Raw genomic sequence first — 23,996 nt, 5'->3', positions numbered from 1 at the left:
AAATAAATTAGATATCTTCGCTGGACCAGGAAAAAATGTTTGAGATTTGATTACCAGTCCTGTATTGTGTGGTAACTATAAGCTGGATTTGAGTTATGGACTTATTCAACTTAGATGTTGTTTGGGAAAGGGAAGTCAGTTCAGGGATTGGAGAAATATTTTGGAAAAGGGGGTAATTTCTGCACAAGCAGATGAATAACTAAACACACACAGGTTAAGCTTCTTAGAGTGTTGTAGTCCTTTTAATTGTGTAATTTCCTTTTCTTTCAAGTTAAATATTTTTAAATAATTGCTTATATAGAGAGGGGGGGGGTTCTCCCCAAGAGATTCTAAGTGTTGAATTTGCATAAAACTGGAGTAAATCATGCTGGTTTTTTCAGCGGGACTTTCAAAGTGAATCTCCCACACTCTGCACTGCAGAGTGCACTAGCGAAAATCATTCCAAAAATCAGTGGGTGGGGCCTATTCCCGTTGGAGAGGCTGGCAGCATAGCGCCGAGCGGGCCACTGAGCATGCGTCGATGTGCAGTAGCGCCGCATGGCCGGCTTCCCCATTGCTGGCCAGCGCGACTGCTGGCTAGGCCCGCAACCTCTGCATCGCTGGCTGTAAAACCTCTCCATGGCCTGATCACTGGCCACCCAAACATGTTCAGGCCAGCCTCGATCTCCCCATCACCCAATCTCCGCCCCCACAGGCAGCCCTGACCGAACTCCACCCCGATCATTGGGCTCCCTCCCTCTGCTCGCAATCCCTCTGCCGAGAGACACTGGAACCCCCCCCAACACCAATCTCTCCAGAGGGGCCCCACCCCCTTGGCACTGCCAATGCCTGGTGGGCAGTACCAAGATGCCCCCAGGCATTGGCACCTTGCCCCTTGGGCAGTGCCGGAGCAGGCTGGCACTGCCCCCCCCCCCCTCCCCTCCGTGGGGGCCCCATGGCCCACTCTTCACTCCAGCAGTTTCACGTCGCCAGCTCCCCATTAGTGGGGTGCTATTTTAAACCCCGATGAAGTGAAACACTCCTCTGAGTGGGGAGAGATGCCAGTGGGTTTGGAGACCTCAGTCCTGGGCCCGCTAATAAATCACCTGCTATAAGGGTGATTCTCCCAGCCCGTTGCACTACAAAAACAGTATAGCGGGCTGGGAGAATCACCCCCATGATGTCTCGATTGGTTCTTCAATAGGGTGATATCACAAAAACTATAACCATCACAAATCAGTGCTTCAAGTCAGGACACTCTTGCAGTTAACCATTAGCGCGATCTGTGACAATAGTACTGTTGACAACACTTTCCATTTCTTTGTTGATGATCAAGGGTAGAAAGAAGAGGGGGGGGGGGGGAGCTGCGGTGGATGTTGGCCAGATGATTGGACAAACACACAATTTAGGAGCAGGAATAGGCCACTTGGCCCCTCAAGCCACCTCCAGCATCCAATAAGACCATGACTGATCGGATTGTAACCTCGATTGCATATTCCTACCTACTGCCAATAATCTTTCATCTTTTGCTCATCAAAAATCTATTTTCCTCGGCCTTAAAAACATTCAAAGACTCTGCTTCCATGGCCTACAGGACATAGAAGGACATTTCTCCACATCGTCATGTAGATGCCACTGTTATAGATAGATTAGAACAGTTTGTCAAGGAGCGTGGCTAGTTTTAGAGCACAAGTCTTCAGTCCCACAGCTGGGATGTTTTCAGGGCCTGTAGCTTTTATTGTATTCAGTATCTTGGCGGTTTTATGGTATCATGATTCGATGAGATGCCTCCTCCTCTCGGTACTTGTTTATTGTCGATTCTGTTCGATTGTATTTTGACTTTCTAAAACTACTTCCTTCGTAACGGATTTCAACAATTTCCCAAATCAGCCAATGATCATAATGAATGGTGGAGCAGGCTCGATGGGCCAAATGGTCTCCTCCTGTTCCTATCTTCTATGTATCATGTGGAATTAATCAATTGGCTGAAGACTGGCATTCGTGATGCTGAGTACCTCAGGAGGAGGAGGCCGAGATGGATCATTCACTCAATACTTAGAACAAAGAACAGTCGAGCACAGGAAGAGGCTCATTGGCCCACAAAGTCTGTGCTGACACAGATGCATCTCTAATCTAATATTTTCTTGCCTCTACATGGTCCTTATTCCTCTATTCCCTGCCTTTTCATGTATCTATCCAGATGCCTCTTGATCGTCATTATAGAATCTGCTTCCACCACCTCCTCTGGCAGCACGTTCCAGGCATTCAACACCCTCTGAAAGACTTGTCCTTGCATCACTTTTAAATTCCCCCCCCCCCTCTCACTCTCAACCTGTGCCCCCTTGTGGATGAAGATAGGTGCAAATGCTTTAATCTTGCCTTTTGCACTGATGTGCTGGGTTGCCCCATCATCATTGAGGATGGGAATTTTTGAGGTGCCTCCTCTTCTGGGTACTTGTTTATTGTTGACTCTGCGAGATTGTATTTTGACTTTCTAAAACTACAACTTCCTTCGTAATTGATTACAAGGATTTCCCAAATGACAAATGATAGGTTGACTGGCCTGGAAATGTGTGCTTTCCATCTTCCTCATTTCTTGGACAGGATGTGGTTTTCAATCCACTGGGACATTTCTGGAATCGGAGGAATTTTGGAAGCTGACAATCAATGCATCCCATTATCTCGGAGGGACCTATGGTGAAGGCCAGGGGGCCAGTCAGCCTTTAAGTGCATCAGTTTTCCTTGTACACCTGTCTCGTAATGAAGTTGCCCCCTCCCTCTTGACCCTTGATTTTCTCCTACTCTTCACAAGCTACTTTCTCTGACTTCTATTCTGAAGAAAGAAACAAAATAGTTGTTCATAGTCTTTGCCATTTCCTTATTTCCCAGCATTAATTCTACAGTCTCAACATCTACTTGGCCAACATGTTCTTTAACTATTCTTTTCCTTTTTATATACTTGCATAAGCACTTACTGTCTGTATATATTTCTTACTCTCATTCTAAATTTTCCCCTTTTAAAAAAATATTCTTTGCTGGTTTCTAAAATTTTCCCCAATCTTTTGGCTGATCACTGCTCTTCGCAGTATTGTTTGCCTTATCCTTCAATGTTACACAGTCCTTGATTTCCTTAGTTAGCAAAGATGGTTCACCTTGCAACGACATCTCTGTAATGGCTACCATATCAATCCCATTTATTTCTATTTGTTCCATCAATTTACCCATTTTGTTATGAGCGTTGCATGTATTCATGTGAAATGTTTTTAATTCTGTCTTTAACATTTCTCCCTACTCTGACATTATTTGCTGATGCACTCTTACATTTGTATGCTCTCTCCCTTCCTGATACACACCACCCTGCACTATTGCCCTATCCTTGCTGTTTAACTCACCACATTTTCCCACTCTTGAACCTTCTAAGGCCTTGGAGTGGGTGCAGAGGAGATTCATCAAGATAATACCAGGAATAGAGTCATAGAGCTTTACAGCACAGGAAGAGACCCTTTGGCCCATTGTGTCTGCACCGGCCACCAAGCACCTATCTATTCTAATCCCATTTTCTAGCACTTGGCCCGTAGCCTTGTATGTTAAGGCATTTCAACTGATTATCTAAATGTTTAAATGTTGTGAAGTTTCCTGACTCTACAACCCTTTCAAGCAGCGAGTTCCAGATTCCCACCACCATGTTTTTCTTCAAATCCCCTCTAAATCTATGCCCCGCGGTTAGTGGCTCCTTTACCAAGGGGAAAAGTTTCTTCCTATTAATCTCCCTCAATCTTGTACACCTCAATCAGATCACACACCCCCATCCTCCACAGCCATCTTTCCTTTAAAGAAAACAAAAAATAGAGGGACTTCAGTTAGGTGAAAAAAATTTGAGAAGCTGGGACTGTCCTTGTAGCTGAGAAGGTTAAAAGGGACCTAACAAAGGCGCAAGATATTTGGAGCAGTGGGGGAAAAAAAAAAACAGGTTCCTTTGGCAAATTAACTCGTAACTAGAGGTCATAGATTTCAAATAATTGGCAAAAAACTCGAGTGAAAACAGAGATTTTGTTTCACAGCGGGTTTGCCAAGATCAGGAATGGATTATTTCGGATTTTGTAGAAAATTTCAGAAGGCAATTGAACATGTAGAAAGAGCTGGAGAGATCAGAGGGAAGGCAGGAAATGGAAAAGGTTGTGGTGGTAGAAAGAGACCGGGGGAAGGGAAAGAAGGCAGCTTGTTGATCCCGGAGGAAACACTCCTGCTCCACAAGCAGTGTTGTAAATACATTCCCCTTATGTATCTGACCCTTCATGTCCCCCTTTTACCTGTTTGGCTTACCAAGGCATGGGGAATCTGGCTAAAATGCATTATTTTCTTTTTTTTAAATTACGTAAAAAACAGAGAAACGTAACCTCCTTAAAAGCTTAAACTGACCAATCTGCCTCCACCAATAAAATCACTTAAAAAAGTGAGTGGTAGTGGTAAGACTTGAAATGTTTCCCTTCCTGGTTGGTAATTGTTAATTTGGAAACATACTGAAGGGTTTAACTGTACAGTTTCCTAATTGGAAAAATATATGAAATTTGCAAGGAGAGACCAGTGAAATTTTCCATTCCCTACAAGTGCCCCACATAGCAGGCCCAGTGCTGCCAATAGGTCCTTCCATTCTAATTTTCACAGTACCGCTGTGCATGTAAATTATTTGAGGTGACATGGGAGTAATGATGTGGAGCTTTCCATTCCATGATCTCAATGCTGAGCCAAATATGGAATTAAAATAAAATCATTATTCACCTTTTGTCCTATTCCCATTTTGCCCTTCCTGTTAAAATGTAGTTGCAGTTTATAGAACAACCATTTGCAAAAAAGACAACAAAATAAATGTACACATTACTGTTCTTGAAACCAGAGAAATTAATTAATTCATAGACATGATTTTCAATAGATTTCCTATGTGTATTAAGTTAAATGCCTCAAGTTTACAATTCTGCCATGGTTTCGTATTTGGATTGCAGTGCATACTTACAAGAAAAAATGCATCTATGACAAAGTTATCACAAGACACCAATAGAAAGAAAAACAATTGACATTGCTCTTCATTCAACATTTTTGGGGTTTTTTTTAAAGACATTTACTGCTTCACCTCAACAAGATTTAAAAGATCTTTAACTATATGAGCAGTATGCAAAACATATCAGTGTATTACAGAACAAGTCAGACAATCTGACCCTTGATCTTACCCATTTCAGGGGGAAGCACGGTTAGTCGATTTCCTTGAATATGGAGCTCCTTCAGCTGAGACAAGTCCCCAATCTCCTTTGGCAGCGATATAAGGTCATTGTCCCTTAGGCTGATCTGAAAACGCAAGAGCTATTAGACCAATTCAGATTTCAAATGAAAGAGTTCATAAAGGATTCTTAGCTTGCTTCCTCTCACTATCTCAATTTATTACACGTCTCTACTGATGAGCACAGTGCAGTGCCAGGTGATGCAGTTTATTCCAACAAAATAAACCCCAGAGCTGCTCAAATTGACTTCATTCAGAATTTACAGGAGCTGCAAAAGTGAATTGATTTTTTAAGAATTTAGATAAATTACTTACTATCTGCAGCTTCGTGAGCTTCGCAATTTCTGGCGGCAGGATTTCAAAATCGTTGTCGCTTAGATAGAGTGCACGCAAGGTGGCTGTAAATTAAACAACAATATATAAACAGTGTGGCATGTAACCAGACCATGGAGGCCCGATCAATAAAAGTAGTCAAGCTTGATTAATAGCCTTGGCTTTGCAAAAGCCTCTGACATGCCCAGGGCACCCAATAATAACAAGCAGGTCAAGCAGGTTTATTGTATTGATGCTTGGATGAGGAAAGTGACCACATCCTGAAGTATTGACACAATTAACAACTTCGGCAACAATATATTCTCGATGCCCCTAAAAAGACATGAAAACATGTCTGGCTCCCTATGAATCTTTAAAGGCTTTTGTTACCACAAGCTACTCAACTTGGCATTTTTTTTTTGAATGGATACAACATGATTTTCATGGAAAGCCATTTAAGATCTTTATACATTGCTCATCACCCACTTCACAGTCCTTAACTATTTTTTTTATTCCCAGAAAGGACATGGGCATTGCTGGCGAGGCCAGTCTTTGTTACCCATCCTTTGAACTCAGTGGCATGCTAGGGCCATTTCAGAGGGTAGTTAGTCGAGAGTCAACCACATTGCTGAGTAGGCCAGAACAGGTAACAACAGCAGATTGCCTTCCCTAAAGGAGAACAGTGAAACACATGGGTTTTTATGACAAATCGATATAGTTTCACGGTCACTGTTACTGAGACTAACTTGCAATTTCAGATTTTATGGAGTACAAATTCTACCGATTGTCATCATAGAAATCATAGAAACCCTACAGTACAGAAAGAGGCCATTCGGCCCATCGAGTCTGCACCGACCACAATCCCACCCAGGCCCTACCCCCATATCTACCCACTAATCCCTCCAACCTACGCATCTCAGGACACTAAGGGCAATTTTTAGCATGGCCAATCAACCTAACCCGCACATCTTTGGACTGTGGGAGGAAACCGGAGCACCCGGAGGAAACCCACGCAGACACGAGGAGAATGCGCAAACTCCACACAGACAGTGACCCAAGCCAGGAATCGAACCCAGGTCCCTGGAGCTGTGAAGCAGCAGTGCTAACCACTGTGCTACCGTGCCGCCCATCATGGTTGGATTGCAACGTGTGTCCCCAGAACATTAGCCTAGTAATCTGGAGTACTCAATCCAGTGACACAGTCTCAGTTACAATGCCAAGTATACTCCATTGACTAGATTTTTTCTGCAGCAGATCTCTATACAGCAAACGTTTTGTCTGCTGAAATATCCATACTTAATTTTCAAACCCAAGATGGAACAAATAATTTGCTTAATAAGAAACAAAATTAAAATTGAATTTGGTTCTAAATATATAATGGCAACTACTATTAAACGTCAATATCAAATCACGATGGGAGCTCTACACAAATAAATGCCAAAATTACTTCAAAACCTTTGCAGAAGAGAACCAGCTATTTAGGATTGGCAGCATGCTTCCAAATTATTAAGCTACTATATACAGCAAATAGGACAGTTTTAAAAAGTGGGATGGCAAGACTTCAAATGTAAAAAACACGCCACTGGAGATGATTTATGGAACAATACAGTAACAATAAACACAACCACTTTGGATATCCACAAGGTATTCTGTAAATCGGATTAAATTCTGTCTTTGCGACTCTTCTTTATAAACTACTACAAAAATAAAAAGACAGGCCAAAATGTATGAGGAGAGATTGACTAGGTTAGGATGGTTTTTGCTGGAGTTCAGACAAATGAGGGGAGGGGGTGGCGGGGGATGGAAATCTCAGAGACTTAAAGTTCTAACAGGACCAGACAGGGTAGATGCAGGGAGCATGTTCCCGATGGTGGGGGAGTCCAGAACCGGGGGTCACAGTCTGAGGATTCAGGGTAGACCAATTAGGACGGAGGTGAGGACACATTTCTTCACCCAAAGAGTGGTGAGCCTGTGGAATTCGTTACCACAGGAAATAGTTGATGCCAAAACATTGAATGTATTCAAGAGGTGGCTGGATATAGCACTCGAGGCGAATGTGATCAAAGGTTATGGGGAGAAAGCAGGATTAGGCTATTGAGTTGGATGATCAGCCATGATCGTGATGAATAGCGGAGCAGGCTTGAAGGCCAAATGGCCTCCTCCTATCTTCTATGTTTCTATGTTTCAATGTTAAAGCCTAAACACTAGTGTACACAATCATGCCCAGTCTCAGGCCAAGATTTTCCAGATCCAGTGTGGGAGATGTGGCGACTCAGCCAAAAGTTCATTGACTTTCAATGGGACTGGATGATCCCAGTGGGAGGCGGGGATGGAAAATCCTGCTCAAATGTCAATAGGCACAAAAATAAGCAGGCTCGGTACAGATCTGGATGAGTTCTCTAATGACAGCCGTGCAGCAAGAGAAGTCAGAAAAGCATTCTGAAGCAGATTATTCTGCTTTTTCAACAATGTTTATGGATAGAGGAAGACAACAACTGACTGCACAGCTGGTCAAGCAGAGTGAAGAACATTAAATTCAGGGTTTCAGTGAAACATACTAACAAGCAGAAACTACACCCAGCGGTAAATCAGCAAGCACAAAGCATTTCAAATGTGAAGTATGCAGCAGAAGTTCCCATCTGATATTAGCTTTTGCAGCAATATGTTCTGCTTACATCCCATGAGTGAATGAAAACATGTAGTTACCCCAGTCAATTTTGAAATAAAAGACTGCCAAGAAATCATTCATTAAAACAGCTGTTAATGTCAGATTCATCCTGCTTTTCCCAGCAATTGAAAGTACAAAGAATTTTTATGTTTCTATTAGGAGAGATTACACTCAGTGCTGCATCCCAGCCAGCAGGAAAATGGAAAGTCATGTGTGGTACAGGAGGGGTCGGCTTCAGTTCCTAGGCAATGGCATTAGTTCTAAGAGAGAAGTGACCCATGCAAGCTAAATAGTTTGCTCCCATCTATTTTCAGGTGCAATGCCCTTGAGGGGAAGTTGACTGGTGTGGTGGGAGAGGACTTCAACTAACCTGCGGGGAGAGCAAAATCAAAACATGGCTGCAGAGAGGAGAGACGAAGCATACAGAAAACTACAAGGAACAAACAAAGTAATGAATAGGGTAGAAAGAGCAGGATTTGGATGGTGGAAAAAAGGAAAACAGACTAATATGCTGTTGAAATGTCTTAATGCAAGGACTGTTACAAAAAAGTTTGATGAGCCGCAGGCACAAGTTGTTACATGGGCTTATGACAGAGCAGCTTTAATGGAGATCTGACTTAAATACGAGTAGGAATGGAACTAGATATCAGCTGCAATGCATTTAGGAAGTACAGAAAGAGAAAACTGAGAGGCAGGGGTTGGGTGGGGGAGGTGCGGTGGTGGTTGCCAAAATCAATCAAGGATAATATTCCAGTTCTCCAGGTGAATGATGTACTAAAGTGTTCAAAGGCTGAATCCATTTGGTTTTAGAGCCAAGGAGCAATGTTACACTGATGTGAAAGACAATGGATTAATGGTAATGCCAATTCCATTTAGGGAACACAATCTGAAACTCTTACCTTGTCTGGTCTACATGTGACTCCAGATCTACAGTAATCTGGTTAACACCCAAGTGCCCTCTGAAATGGCCTAGCAAGCCACTCAGCTCAAAGGCAATTAGGGGTGTGCAACAAATGCTGGCCTTGCCTGTGATGTCCACAAGAATGAATAACTAACAGGCAATGGGAAATACAAAAGAGAGTGGAAATCCAGCCAGAATACAGAGAATGCATGAATACAAGAAAAGATAAACATAGAAAAAGTAAAGGATAGTTAGTTATAGAAACAGTGGAGTTGATTTGGGACAGAAAAAAGGAATTCTTCTTGTGAAGGCAGAGTATAACTTAGTACTTTGCATCAGTTTTCATTACAGAATAGGATAAAGTCAATGTTGCAGTGTGGAAATAGAAATATTGAATACAATTTAAGATAGGATGACATCACTTAAATGATACCTAGGTCAATGAGGAAAGTAAAGACGGGGGATAGCAGAAGTTCTGACCACAATTTTTAAACCCTGCTTGAAAATGGGAGTGATGCCAGAAGATTGGAGGATTGTGAATTTTATACCCCTGCTCAAAGGGTGGGTGGGATAAGCCTGGTAACTACAGGCCAGTCAGTTTATTATCAGAGGTAAGAAAACTATGGTCAAGGACAAAATTAATATTCATTTTATCCCAGGCGGATTCCTGGGTTGGCAGGTCTGTCATACGAGGAAGGACCAAGTCGGTTAGGATTATATTCACTGGAGTTTAGAAGAGTGAGAAGGAATCTCATAGAAACTTATAAAATAGGAGTTCGACAGGGTAGATTCAGAAAAAAATGTTCCCAACAGTGAGGGAGTCCAGAACTAGGGGTCACAGTTGAGGATAAGGGGTAAACCTCTTAGAACGGAGATGAGGAGAAATTTCTTCACCCAGAGGTTGATGAATGTGTGGCATTCACTACCACACAATGTCGTTAAGGCAAAAGCATTATCTGATTTCAAGAAGAAATTAGATATAGCTCTTGGGGCTAAAGGGATCAAGGGATATGGGAGGAAGGGGGGGGCGGGGGGAGATTAGGGTATTGAATTTGATGATCAGCCATGATCAAGATGAATGTGGAGCAGGCTCAAATGGCCTACTCCTAGTTTCTGTTTAAAGGGACAGCCAGCTCAGATTTGTCAAGCACAAACTGTGTCTGACTAACTGGCTGGAATTCTGGTGAAGAAGTAGTATGGTGGATATATATATGGATTTTCAAAAGGCTTTTCATAAAATATTTATAGACACACACGGTATTAAAGGGATGATGGTAACTTGGGAATGCAATCAGTTAAGGAATAGGAGGCAGAACGTAGTGGTGAATGGATTTTCTTCTAGTTGCAGAGAAGTATGCAGACCTTTGTGGGTTGGTATTAGCATCTCTGATTTTCTTGGTAAAATAAACAAACAATCTGGGCTTGGATACAGGGAGTAAATTTTGAAGTTTTAAGGTCATACAAAAAACCTTAAGTAAATAAAGTAAAGTCACCATAGTCCCAGATGACCATATCCTGCTCTCCCCTTTGAGAGGAAAGTCCCAGCCTCAGGGCAATGCATGCTCTGGGGACTTGGATCCAAATCCCACCATAGCAGATGAAATTTGAATTCAATAATAATCTGGAATTAAAAAATGACCAAGAAACCATTGTCGCAAAAACCTATCTGGTTAATTAATGTCCATTGCAGAAGGAAATCTGCCATCCGTGACTGCAGATCCACAGCAATGTGGTTGACTCTTAAACAGCCCAACAAGTCACTCAGTTTAAGGGATGGGCAATGAATGCTGGCCCAGCCAGCGACCTTCAACTCCCATCAATGAATAGAAAATAAAAAACTACGCCCCAACAAATCACCGGGGCACTACACTTTAGGAAGGATGTCAAAGCCATGGAGAAGATAAAGAGGAGATTTACTGAGAGGTATTAAGGATGTAGAATTTGAGAGAGAGAGAGAGAGAGAGAGAGAGACTGGAGAAGTGATGTTGTGCACCTTAGAGCAGAGAAGGCCAAGGGGTAATCCAAAAGGAGATATTGAAAATGGAGTGGTTTTGATAGAACATGTGCTAGAGTAACCAGAGATCATTAATAAAATGTATTTAAAATAAAAAATAAAATAAATGTACAATAAAATAATGTTAAAATAATTAACAACTAACTAGAGGGAAAATGAGGAGCAGCGTTTTTACATGTCATGTTGCTAAGATTAGAAAAGTACTACCGGGAAAAAAAACAATGGCAGAATCGGATGGCTTGGGAATTTTCAAAAAGGTGATTGGACATTTACTTGAAGTGCACGAATTTGCAGAGTTATTGGCAAAAGGCTGGGCTTTGGCACTAAACTGGAGGCTCTTTCACAGAGCTAGCTTATGCATGGTCGGCTGAATATCCGCCTTCCACACTCAGATTCTACAAGCAGATAGTGTGTGATACCAAGGAGGTCATCGACACGGCAAGGATTCAAACCATTTCTGTTGAGATCGATGTGACCATTCCCAGCCAATATAGAGGCAGGTAGTTAGAATTGATTGTGCTCGCGACATTAAGGCTCGGGGATAATAAAAAGTGCCAAAAGCTGAAATATGGCACGCAGGGAAGTAACGTTTACTTTAATATCAACATTATAATTCATTTATCAACAATTTAAATTTGTTTTCTTCCACACTGGTTAGAAAAGGTTATAATGACAAATACGGGCTAGACAAGAAATTAGATACTTCAGCCATGCAAGACAGGGTTTTAAAAATAGATGAAATATTTTAATAGAAACTTAGTACTTTTCAGGATTTCTTTGTAGATATCAAGGTAGTTTCATTAAAATGCAATCAATTTATCGTTAACAGGACTTGCAAACATATGCCAGAAAAATAATTTGTCTATTGATAAGAAACCCCAACTCATGATGATCGTCAAAGGAGAGAACATATAAAGCTGATGGATCCTACAGCTTTATTTCTCTTCCAATGTGAGGGACAAAAAACCAGTCCAAAAAAATGTATCTATGAAAGAAATTGCTAGAATTATCCAGAACTTGATATAGCAGAAAAATAATTTTGTATTCACATTCTTTTTAAATAATGAAATCAGGCATTCAAAAATTACTACATTAATAGACCAATTAGCAACCAATTAGCCTATGGGATCAAAGGGGCAGTGGCTGTGTGGATACAAAATTGTTTTTTTTGAGACAGAAAGCTGAAAGTCATAGTTGTTTTTACAAACTAGGTGGGTTAGGGGGCGGAAAAAAAACAAAGTGTGCAATGGTGAAACCCAGGGACTGGTGTTGGACCACTGTTGTTTCTGATATATAACCAATGAGCTGGACTTGGATATACAGGGTATAATGTTAAAGTTTGCAGAAGACACAAAATCTGTAAGTGTAGCAAACCGCAGAGAAGGGTGGCAACAGACTTCAGGTGAATATAGATTTTAAAGGTGGCAGGGCAAGTAAAGGTGTACTGAATACTTGACTTTATAAATAGGGGCAGAATAGACGAAGCAAGGAAGTTACGAAAAGTTTATAAAACAATGTGTAGGCCTCAGCTGGAGAATTTGGTCTACAATAGGAACGTCTGAAAGATGCAGGAGAAATTTACTGGAATGGTACCAGGACATCAGTCCTGTGGAGAGACTAGTGAAGTTGGAGAGAGGTTAATAGGAGATTTAATGGAAGTATTCAAAATCTTAAAGGGTTTGGATAAAGTAAATAAAAGGAGAAACTGTTTGCAATAGCAGGAGAACACAACTTTAAGCAAGCTGGCAAAACAACCACAAGTGACGTAGAAAATATTACCTAGAAAATTATGATTTGAGTGCACTGCCTGCAAGGGTTGTGGAAGCAGTTTCAATAAAAATTTTCAAAAAGGAATTGGATAAATACTTGAAAGGGGAAAATGTGCAAGACTATGAAAAAAAAGCAGGGGAGTAACCTAATAGGCTAGTTCTTTCTAAAGGGCTAGCACAATGGGCTGAGTGGTCTCCTTATGTCCAGGCTGTATTTCATTCTGTAAATCTTTCATAGTGGCCAACAAGGTTAAATCTCCAGGCTGGTTACTGTGTCTTTGCAATGGAAAACTCCAACATACTCAGACAGTAATTGATAATTACCCACTTACAGCAATGCAAGCAGCTAAAAAAGGAAATTAAAGAAAACATGGTTCTGTCTCCCATCAATATTAAATGCAAATATTGTCATCTTGTAATTGATGAAATACCAATTAATGCTTTCAAAATAACAAATCCTAATGATTCACTATAACAATCAGTTCCACTTCAAGTCAGATGGATTAACAAATCCATTGTAAATGCAATTGCATCATGTCCATATCATCTGCAACACTTGACCAAGCTGCAATTTGACCAAAATGACACAGCAATGGCTGCTGAGTATGCTTCTGTAATGCAGAAAAAGACTGACTCCATGTTAAGGGACCAGATCAGAAACTCCAAGTTATATTATGAAGTTAGCAGAGACCACAATTGTTTTTGATTTTGGCATTAATGCAAGCAAAAGGTGTTTGACTCCAGGTGTGATTCTATTAACCCATTAGGAAGCTTTCATTAAAACAAACTTCATTTAACAATACATTTTAAATATAACAAAAATAATTAGCATAAAACTTACCAATTGACATACTTAAAACACGACAAGATATAATTCTCCCCTGGTTTCTGTGGCTATGACTCATCTTTCATTCCCTCCCCCTGCAGTATAAATATCCCCCACTTTCTATGCCTTTTAGCTTTGACAAAGGGTCATCTAGACTCGAAACATCAATTCTTTTCTCCCCTTACAGATGCTGCTGAACCTGCTGAGATTTTCCGGCATTTTCCCTTTTGGTTTCAGATTCCAGCATCCGCAGTAATTTGCTTTTATTAAGGTACAATTCTTAATGGCTAGCTATCTCTATTAGTTCCAATTCAAGCAATATTTCCCATTGACGTAAACTCCTCTTCGGAGTCAGTCAGCAGAAACACAGGCTTACGTGGGTTGCTAGTCTTCCAGACTTTTAACACCTCCAGACAGAGATACAGAGAAACACCCATCTTCTGACTCTCAGACAGCATCCTCCAGAGAAAGACCTCTCTTCAAAAAGCAAGAACTCAAAGAAGAAAAAAAAAGTACAGCACAGGAACAGGCCCTTTGGTCCTCCAAGTTTGTGCTGATCATGATGCCCCAAATAAACTAAGATAAAAACCATCTGCCCTTACTCCTCTGTATCCCTCTATTCCCTCCCTATTCATGTACCCATCCAGATGCTTCTTAAAATGTTGCGAATGTGCCCGCTTCCACCATAGAATCATAGAAACCCTACAGTGCAGAAGGAGGCCATTCGGCCCATCGAGTCTGCACTGACCACAATCCCACCCAGGCCCTACCCGCTAATCCCCTTTTTTTTTTACCTGCTAATTTACCCGCTAATCCCTCTAACCTACGCATCCCAGGACTCTAAGGGGCAATTTTTAACCTGGCCAATCAACCTAACCCGCACATCTTTGGACTGTGGGAGGAAACCGGAGCACCCGGAGGAAACCCACGCAGACACGAGGAGAATGTGCAAACTCCACACAGACAGTGACCCGAGCCGGGAATCGAACCCGGGACCATGGAGCTGTGAAGCAGCAGTGCTAACCATGGTGCTACCGTGCCACCTCCGCTGGCAGTGCGTTCCAGGCATCAAACACTTTCTGCGTGAAAAACCTCCTCCCCACCATCTCCTTTAAAGTTTTCCCTCTCATCTTGAACCTGACACTTTCACCCCTGGAAAAAGCCTCTGACTATCCACCCTGTCTATGCCTCAATTTTGTAGACCTCCATCAGGTCTCCCCTCAGCCTCCGTCTTTCCAATGAAAACAATCCTAGTTTATCCTCATAGCCAACACCCTTGAGACTAGGCAACATCCTGGTGAACCTTCTTTGTACTCTCTTCAAAGCCTCCATATCCTTCTGGTAGTGTGGTGACCAGAACTGCATGCAATACTCCAAATGCAGCCGAACCAAGGTTTTACATAGCTGCAACATGATTTCCCAACTCTTATTAAATGCCCCAGCTCACGAAGGCAAGCATGCCATATGCCTTCTTAATCATCTTGGCCACCTGTGTTGCCACTTTTAGGGAACAGTGGACCTGCACACTCAGATCCCTCTGTATGTTAATGTTTCTAAGGGTTCTGCCATTTACGATATAATTCACACCCAAATTTGATCCTCTAAAATGCATTTGTCTGGATTAAACTCCATCTGCCATTTGTGCCCAAGACTCCAATTTATCTATACACTGTTGTATCCTCTGACAATCCCCAGCAACACCACCAATCTTTGTGTCATCAGCAAACTTAATCAGATCTCCCACATTTTCCTCCAGATAAATTTTTATACACTACAAACAAAAAAGGTCCCAGCATGGATCCCTATGGAATACCACTAGCTACAGATCTCCATTCTGAAAAACACCCTTCCACCGCTACTCTGTCTTCTCTACACAAGATGTGGAGATGCCGGTGTAGGACCGGGGTAAGCAGAGTAAGATGTCTCACAACACCAGGTTAAAGTCCAACAGGTTTATTTGGTAGCATAAGCTACAAGCTTTTGGAGCACTGCCTCTTCATCAGGCGAGTGGGAGTTCTGTTCACAAACAGGGCATATAAAGACACAAACTCAATTTACAAAATAATGGTTGGAATGCGAGTCTTTACAGGTAATCAAGTCTTAAAGGTACAGACAATGTGAGTGGAGATAGGGTTAAGCACAGGTCAAAGAGATGTGTATTGTCTCCAGCCAAGACAGTTAGTGAGATTTTGCAAGCCCAGGCAAGTGGTGGGGGTTACAGATAGTGTGACATGAACCCAAGATCCTGGTTGAGGCCGTCCTCACGTGTGCGGAACTTGGCTATCAGTCTCTGCTCAGCGACTCTGCATTGTCGTGTGTCGTGAAGGCCGCCTTGGAGAACGCTTACCCGAAGATCAGAGGCCAAATGCCCGTGACCGCTGAAGTGTTCCCAAACAGAAAGAGAACACTCCTGCCTGGTGATTGTCGAGCGGTGTTCATTCATCCGTTGTCGTAGCGTTTGCATGGTCTCCCCAACGTACCATGCCTCGGGACATCCTTTCCTGCAGTGTATCAGGTAGACAACGTTGGCCGAGTTGCAAGTGTATGTACTGTGTACATTGTCTGTACCTTTAAGACTTCCTTACCTGTAAAGACTCGCATTCCAACCATTATCTTGTAAATTGAGTTTGTGTCTTTATATGTCCCGTTTGTGAACAGAACAATCTCTCTTGTGTACATGGTGGAAGGTGTTCTCATGTGAGATGATGGCATCCATGTCGATGATCCGGCACGTCTTGCAGAGGTTGCTGTGGCAGGGTTGTGTGGTATTGTGGTCACTGTTCTCTGAAAGCTGGGTAGTTTGCTGCGAACAATGGTCTGTTTGAAGTTGTGCAGTTGTTTGAAGGCAAGAAGTGGGGGTGTGGGGATGGCGTTGGTGAGATGTTCGTCTTCATTGATGACATGTTGAAGGCTCTGGAGAAGGTGTCGTAGCCTCTCCACTCCGGGGAAGTACTGGATGACAAAGGGTACTCTGTCCACCGTGTCCCGTGTTTGTCTTCTGAGGAGGTCGGTGCGGTTTTTCACTGTGGCGCATCGGAATTGTCGATCGATGAGTCGAGCACCATATCCTGTTCTTATGAGGACATCTTTCAGTGTCGGAAGGAATCTGTTGCGATCCTCCTCATCTGAGCAGATGAGTTCATGTCACACTCATCTGCTCAGATGAGGAGGATCGCAACAAGGCAGCCTTCACGACACACGACAACGCAGAGTCGCTGAACAGAGACTGATAGCCAAGTTCTGCACACATGAGGACGGCCTGAACCAGGATCTTGGGTTCATGTCACAGTATCTGTAACCCCCACGACTTGCAAAAGTCTCACTAACTGTCCTGGCCGGAGACAATACACATCTCTTTAACCTGTGCTTAACCCTCTCTCCACTCATTGTCTGTACCTTTAAGACTTCCTTACCTGTAAAGACTCGCATTCCAACCATTATCTTGTAAATTGAGTTTGTGTCTTTATATGTCCCGTTTGTGAACAGAACAATCTCTCTTGTCTGGTGATTGTCGAGCGGTGTTCATTCATCCGTTGTCGTAGCGTCTGCATGGTCTCCCCAATGTACCATGCCTCAGGACATCCTTTCCTGTAGCGTATCAGGTAGACAATGTTGGCCGAGTTGCAAGTGTATGTACCATGTACCTGGTGGATGGTGTTCTCATGAGAGATGATGGTATCCGTGTCGATGATCCGGCACGTCTTGCAGAGGTTGCTGTGGCACTCACCTGATGAAGGGGCAGCGCTCCGAAAGCTTGTGGCCTGTGCTACCAAATAAACCCGTTGGACTTTAACCTGGTGTTGAGACTTCTTACTGTTCTCTACACAAGCCGGTTTTGTAGCCATCTGGCCAGCGCATCCCAAATTCCGTATCCATTTAGCCAGCCAACCCCAAATCCCATGTGACTTTAGTTTTTGGGCCAGTCTGCCATGTGGGATCTTGTCAAACGCCTTCCTAAACAACATCCATAGTCCCTTCCCTCAATTATCTTTGTCACCGCTTTAAAAAATTCAATCAAGTTGGTGAGACATGACCTTCCCCATACAAAACCATGCTGTCCGTCACTAACTAGTCCATTTTCCTCCAAGTGTGCATATATCCTGTTCCTCAACATCTTCTCCGAAAGCTTCCCCACCACTGATGTCAGGCTTACTGGCCTATAATTTCCTGGATTATTCCTGCCTCCTTTCTTAAAAAAGGGAACAAACAACATTGGTTATTCTCCAGTCCTCTGAAACCTTGCCTGTGGTCAAAGAGGATGGGAAGATGTCTGTTAAGGCCACAGCTATTTCTCCCCTTGCCTACCACAGTAACCTGGGATAGATCCCATCCAGCCCCGAGGACTTGTCTACCTTAATGCAATTTAGGATACTCAACACTTCCTCCTTCAATATATTGACATTAACTCGAGAGAGAGAGAGAGAGAGAAAGGGAGAAAACACCTCTTGCAAACTTCTGAAGAAAGATACCTCTTTTCTAGCAGATCCCAGACCAGAGAGAGAAAAAAAAAAGCTGTTGCTCTATTCAAATTCAAACAACAACTGCCTGCTTATCTCTGTTAGCCTGGTTCCTCCCTCATGACATGCACATATCAATCAAGCTAATTAAACCCTACTCTGGAACCCCAGGGGATAACCCAAAAAAACCCCCAAAACTCAGATTAAGACAACACCCCAATAACTAGGAGCAATTATTTTTCTGCATGCTCAGCATCTACGCTGCCAGTTGCAGTCAAATTGGCACTGTTTAAGCAGAGCTGAATTTAAACATCTCCTTCACAAGGAACATGACAAATACAATTCTTAAAGGCACAGTATCATCACATATTAGAATATGCTGCTGGACAAAAACAGTTAAGGCATAAAGCTTTATAATTCTGAATCCTTTAATTTGAATGGCATTAACGGAGAGCAAATCTGAATTCTGAATAGCAACCATTTGTTCCAAGTCACTGCTAAGTATTATTGTATTTTTAAAATTTGCAAAACAGGTGGACAATGGTTATGAGATTTTAATTACCTGACATTACAAGGCAGCACTTGCAGATTGTAAAGCATAGCCAAACAACTTGTACAACCCATTTTGTTCATTTCCACATGGTCCAATTCAAAATTTCAATTCAATTCAATCCACATTCACCCCTTTCAAATGTCCTTTATACCAGCAACCATCAAATCAAAAGGCTGAAACAGGCTGGAATCAGAAGTTGCAACTACCCATTTTCACTTCCATTGCTGGTTAATATAGGTAATCACAAATAAATAAAAAAAGGTTTTAAAAACATTTCCTACTGAGGTAGAAGAAGTTGCCAGGGAGAGATTTGTCATTCAAGTTGTTGTACGTCAAATCAAGCACCTCTAGTGCTGGCAGTGACCCAAATCCTCGTGGCAGAGAGTTTAACCTGTTCATGCTGTTGGGGAGAGGTGAGAAAAGTTTAAAGTCCCAAAGTAAGATGCGTGTGGACACATTCAAATATATTAAAAAACATAAAGTTGAGATTCTTTTCTGACCAATTAATTTGACCTACAGATCATGATCCATTTGCCCCAAGAAGATAATGATGGGCCATCTGCAAATCAGGAAACTGCATCAAAAAAACGTCACGAGTCAAAGACATCGGCCGGAATTCTCTGGCCGTTCACGCTGGTGGAATTCTCCGGTCCCGCTGGAAGTGCAGTCCCGCCCGTGGGTTTCCTGCCAGCGTAGGGGTGACCTCAATGGGAATTCTCATTGACTGCGGCGGGACCAGAGAATCCCACCACTGGCAAACAATGCGCCAGCTCCCACTGGTGGGAAGCACATGTCTTTTAAAAAGCATTTAGACAGTCAATTTACAATCATAGCCTCTGCCTTATCTTTGGATGATATATGTTGGTGGTGATTCTGCTATCCCACTAACACCTCCTCCAGACATTACTTGCTCCATTAGCATCTCTTTTGGCCTTTTATTATCACCCCTTTTGTAATTCAATCACTCCTGTTTTCCATCCTCAGTTGGTAATACTCTCTTAAGTTATGTGGTTCCAATTCTACTCCAACACTTGAACACAAAATCCACATTGGGTGCAGTAATGAGGGACTGCTACACTTTGTGGTACCATCTTTTAGTGGAGATGTTAAACTAAGGGCCTGTCTGCCTTCACAGGCAAATGTAAAAGATCGCATGGCCACTAGTTTGGAGAGCGGCAGGGTGGTTATCCTTGGTGTCCTAGCCAATATTGCTCAACCAACTTCAAAAAAAAAAATAGATCTGGCCATAATCACATTGCTGCCTGTGGGTGCTTGTAGGATGCAAATAGACTGCCACATTTTCTACATTGCAATAGTGACTACACCTCAGAAGTACTGCAGTGCTTATAAATCGCTTTGAAGACCTCCCATGGCCATGATACATGTTATATAAATGCAAGTCTTTCTTCTCTATTTTTTCCTTTTCCCCTGCCTGGATTAAAAACTGTTACATCTCCCAAGAACTCCCAGTTGTGACGAAGGGTCAGCCACCTGCAACACTAAACTCCGTTTCTCTCCCCACAGATGATTCTAAATCCACTGAGCATTTCTAGCAATTTCTGTTTTTATTTCACATTTCCAGCATCTTTTTCTCTATTCGTTAATGAGATGTGGGCATCATTGGCAAGGCCAGCATTTATTGCCAATCCCCAATTGCCCTTGAACTGAGTGGCTTGCTCGGCCATTCCAAAGGGTAGTTAAGAGTCAACCACATTGCTGTGGCTTTGGAGTCACATGTAGGCCGGGTAAGGATGGCAGATTTACTTCTCTAAAAGGACATTAGTGAACCAGATGGGTTTTCCTGACAATCGACAATGGTTTCATGGTCATCAGTAGATTCTTAATTCCACCTGCCTGGGCGGGATTCAAACCTGGGTCCCCAGAACATTAGCTGGGTATCGGAATTATTAGTCCAGTGACAATACCACTACGCCAGTGCAGCATTTCGCACTTGCTGTAGCACCCACAGTTCTTCTTGCCCCACACTGGCAATTTGTTTTGCAGTTCATGGTTAAACAAAATTGACTCCAATCCATTTCCCACCCAATTAGCCCATTCTCCAATCATTCATAATCACTGACAGAAAATGCAGTAGCTTTGGTGTATTAAAATGTTATTCTATTTGGGGCAGCAGTGGCACATTGATTAGCAATGCTACCTCACAGCGTCAGGGGCCAAGTTCAACACCAGCCTTTGGTGGCTGTGTGTGTAGTTTCCATGTTTGCCCTGTGTCTGTATGGGTTTTCTCCAGGTGCTCCAGTTTCCTCCCACAGTCCAAACACATGCAGGCTAGGTGGATTGGCAATGTTAAATTGTCACGTCCCAAGTGGTGTAGGTTAGGGGGATTTAATGGGGTTATGGGGATGGGGCCTGGGTAGGAGTGTCAGTAAGAAGTTTAACAACACCAGGTTAAAGTCCAACAGGTTTATTTGGTAGCAAAAGCCACACAAGCTTTCGGAGCTCTAAGCCCTAAGAAGCTCTAAGAAGGGGCTTACAGCTCCGAAAGCTTGTGTGGCTTTTGCTACCAAATAAACCTGTTGGACTTTAACCTGGTGTTGTTAAACTTCTTACTGTGTTTACCCCAGTCCAACGCCGGCATCTCCACATTAGGAGAGTCAGTGCAGATTTGATGGGCCAAATGGCCTCTTTCTGCACTGTAGGGATTCTATGATTCCACAACAAAAAAGTTGTATTAAATATAGTTCATGCTTGAAAATGAACAGAACAGCCCAACGGATAATGAATATCAAATCTTAAGGTTCATATACACCAGTTCTGACAGAAAGGGATCAAAAGATTTAGAGTGGAGGTTGATTGCTGGAAGTGAAAGGGAAATAAACTGCATATTGCATCAGAACACAAGCCTTTTACCTTCCAAGATTTTGATTTTGAATCCAGTTTAGCTCGATGGAATAAAATGTTCTCAGCTAACAGCACTTTCAGATTTTGAGCAAAATGAGATTGGTACACTCAACCTAAACTCCAATAGACAGGAGATCGAGGCATAAAGCTCCACAAATTTAAATACTAATGTAGAAATTGTATGTTGATAAGAGGGGTTGAACAGAGGACTAAAATGAATTGAAATGCTCTTCTTGAGCAAGAGAATGTCTTTCTGAAGGTAGCTGCAGTCGAGGGTTTGGGTGGTGGGGGCATGGGAAGGAAAGAGGAGAGGTAAAAGAAGCATGTAATGCATAAATGTGTGTCTCGTTCACAATTTAATCATCTGAACAGGTTATTTGTAGAATGTAATAAAAATATTCTCTTTTCTACTCTCACTTTCCTGTTTCTTCATTGTTCTACCCCCAGTACATTTCAAAAAAGTTAATTTATTAGTGTCACATACTTTAACACTGCAATGAAGTTACTGTGAAAATCCCTTAGTCACCACACTCCGGTGCCGGTTCGGGTACATGGAGGGAGAATTTAGCATGGCCAATGCACCTAACCAGCACATCTTTCAGACTGTGGGAGGAAACCCACGCAGACACGGGGAGAACGTGCAGACTCTGCACAGACAGTGACCGAAGCCAGGAATCAAACCCGAGTCCCTGGCGCTGAGAGGCAGCAGCGCTAACCCATGGGCCACCGTGCCACCCCACTAACCTCTCATTAAGCTCTACTTACCTAAGGTTCAGGTGCTTCAGTTTCTGCAGGCTACTGATTTGTGTGGGAAGGTCTTCTATCTGATTATTGAAAACATTCAGCACTTCCAGATTCCTCAGGTCAGCTATATTTGCTGGAACACCTGCAAGTAAAGCAATACAGTTGATATCACCTATCACAGCAGGTACTAGCGCAAGCATAAAATACATTTTAAGTAGAAAGATCATAACTATACTTTTGGATTTACAACATAGGGTGAGGGGCAGTTCACTGTGACATAAACCCAAGGTACGAGGATGCTGACTGTCCATTACTTTCCCCATCAAGGTAAAAGAAATATACAACTGTTTTTCAGAAAATGCTGGAGAAACTCAGCCAGTCTGACAGCATCTGTCGAGAGAGACTAAAGCCAATGTTGAGAGTCTGGAAGATCCTTCATTAGCTCTGGTGAAGAGTACAGCAAGAAGTCTCACAACACCAGGTTAAAGCCCAACAAGTTTATTTGGAATCATGAGCTTTCGGAGCACCAGCGCAATCCAACGCCAGCATCTCCACCTCACTGGTAAAGGGTCATCTTGACTCGAAACGTTGGCTCCATTCTCTATCCACTGATGCAGTCAGACCTGCTGAGTTTCTTCAGCATCTGCAGTATTTTGCCTTAATATAACGGTTTGTCAATTTATTAAAAAAAGAGAATCAGGAGATAACAGTTCCAACTAAGGATCATCACTGGTGATGAAAGAAAATTTGGTCATTTTTAGAAGTAATACTGAAAAGAACAGAAGGAACTGATTGAAGGACTACATGGGAGATAATAGGGAATCCTTTCTCCTGACAACAGCTTCACAAAAAAAAAAATACATTTAAATACTGCTGCATTCTCAAAGAAAACCAAATGTCACTGAAAACCACCCCACAATGAAATTGAAAACCAGGGTATAATAATTCATTACGCAGCAATAATTTAATTGACAAACAAGGATGAATCTTGAGAAATTTATAACATTTACTGTAGCTTAAGCTAAATCCCAGATGTGGAATTATTCTGCCAGGTTTGCTTGAGATTTTATGCGCGCATTTTCACTCCGTTTTCATTTTGTTTGTTGCACTTATCAGGACTGATAACTATGGGATGATGATAACATTGAGAGGAAGTTTGGAGCAGCCTGTAATGTGCAAGATCTATTTGCCAAAAAGCATGAATGACTGACAGAGGCATTGGCTGGAATTTTACTGCCTCGCCGGTCCCAGAATTGGGGCGGGCCAGGCTCGCAGAACGGCATTTTCCATTAGCCTCGGGCGGGCGAGGCGGTAAAATTCTGGTAATCCTATTAAAAGGAAAGAAGTTTGCTTGGGTCAGCTATGTTAGATTGGCAAAAAGCAAAAAGGCCTTGAAAATGATGTTAGTGCCTGCCAAACACCCAGTGGTGTATTCCATTTGCAGGCCAGAATAGAAAGCAAACAAAAAAAAAAATCCCAACAATTTAGCAAACAACAATGGTTTTCCCTTCTTTATATGGAAGTCAGAGAACTCTAATCAATAAAAAATAAAACAGGTTACAATGGGTCAGCTTTGGATCAATGCTTACTCATCAGAGACAACGTGGCCCATGTGTCCTGAATAGCTCAGTACAGATTT

At 42.4% G+C, this 23,996-nt stretch overlaps 1 protein-coding gene across 4 annotated transcripts in view; it reads right to left on the bottom strand.

Moving 5' to 3' along the window:
* Positions 1–23,996, bottom strand: part of rsu1 (Ras suppressor protein 1) — a 184,437-nt gene that overhangs the window by 88,263 nt on the left and 72,178 nt on the right. For all 4 annotated transcript variants that reach the window (XM_078227696.1, XM_078227699.1, XM_078227697.1 and 1 more), the window contains exons 4-7: positions 22,379–22,499; positions 19,033–19,151; positions 5,567–5,649; positions 5,205–5,319 (exon numbers count right to left, since the gene is read on the bottom strand). In XM_078227696.1, coding sequence (XP_078083822.1) covers positions 5,205–5,319; positions 5,567–5,649; positions 19,033–19,151; positions 22,379–22,499 — 438 coding nt within the window. The remainder of the gene's footprint in view (positions 1–5,204; positions 5,320–5,566; positions 5,650–19,032; positions 19,152–22,378; positions 22,500–23,996) is intronic.

Source organism: Mustelus asterias, chromosome 2, assembly GCF_964213995.1.
Source record: "Mustelus asterias chromosome 2, sMusAst1.hap1.1, whole genome shotgun sequence".
Taxonomy (NCBI): domain Eukaryota; kingdom Metazoa; phylum Chordata; class Chondrichthyes; order Carcharhiniformes; family Triakidae; genus Mustelus; species Mustelus asterias.
The sequence above is the reverse complement of the archived record's forward strand: the minus strand, read 5'-3'. Positions and strand labels throughout refer to the sequence as shown.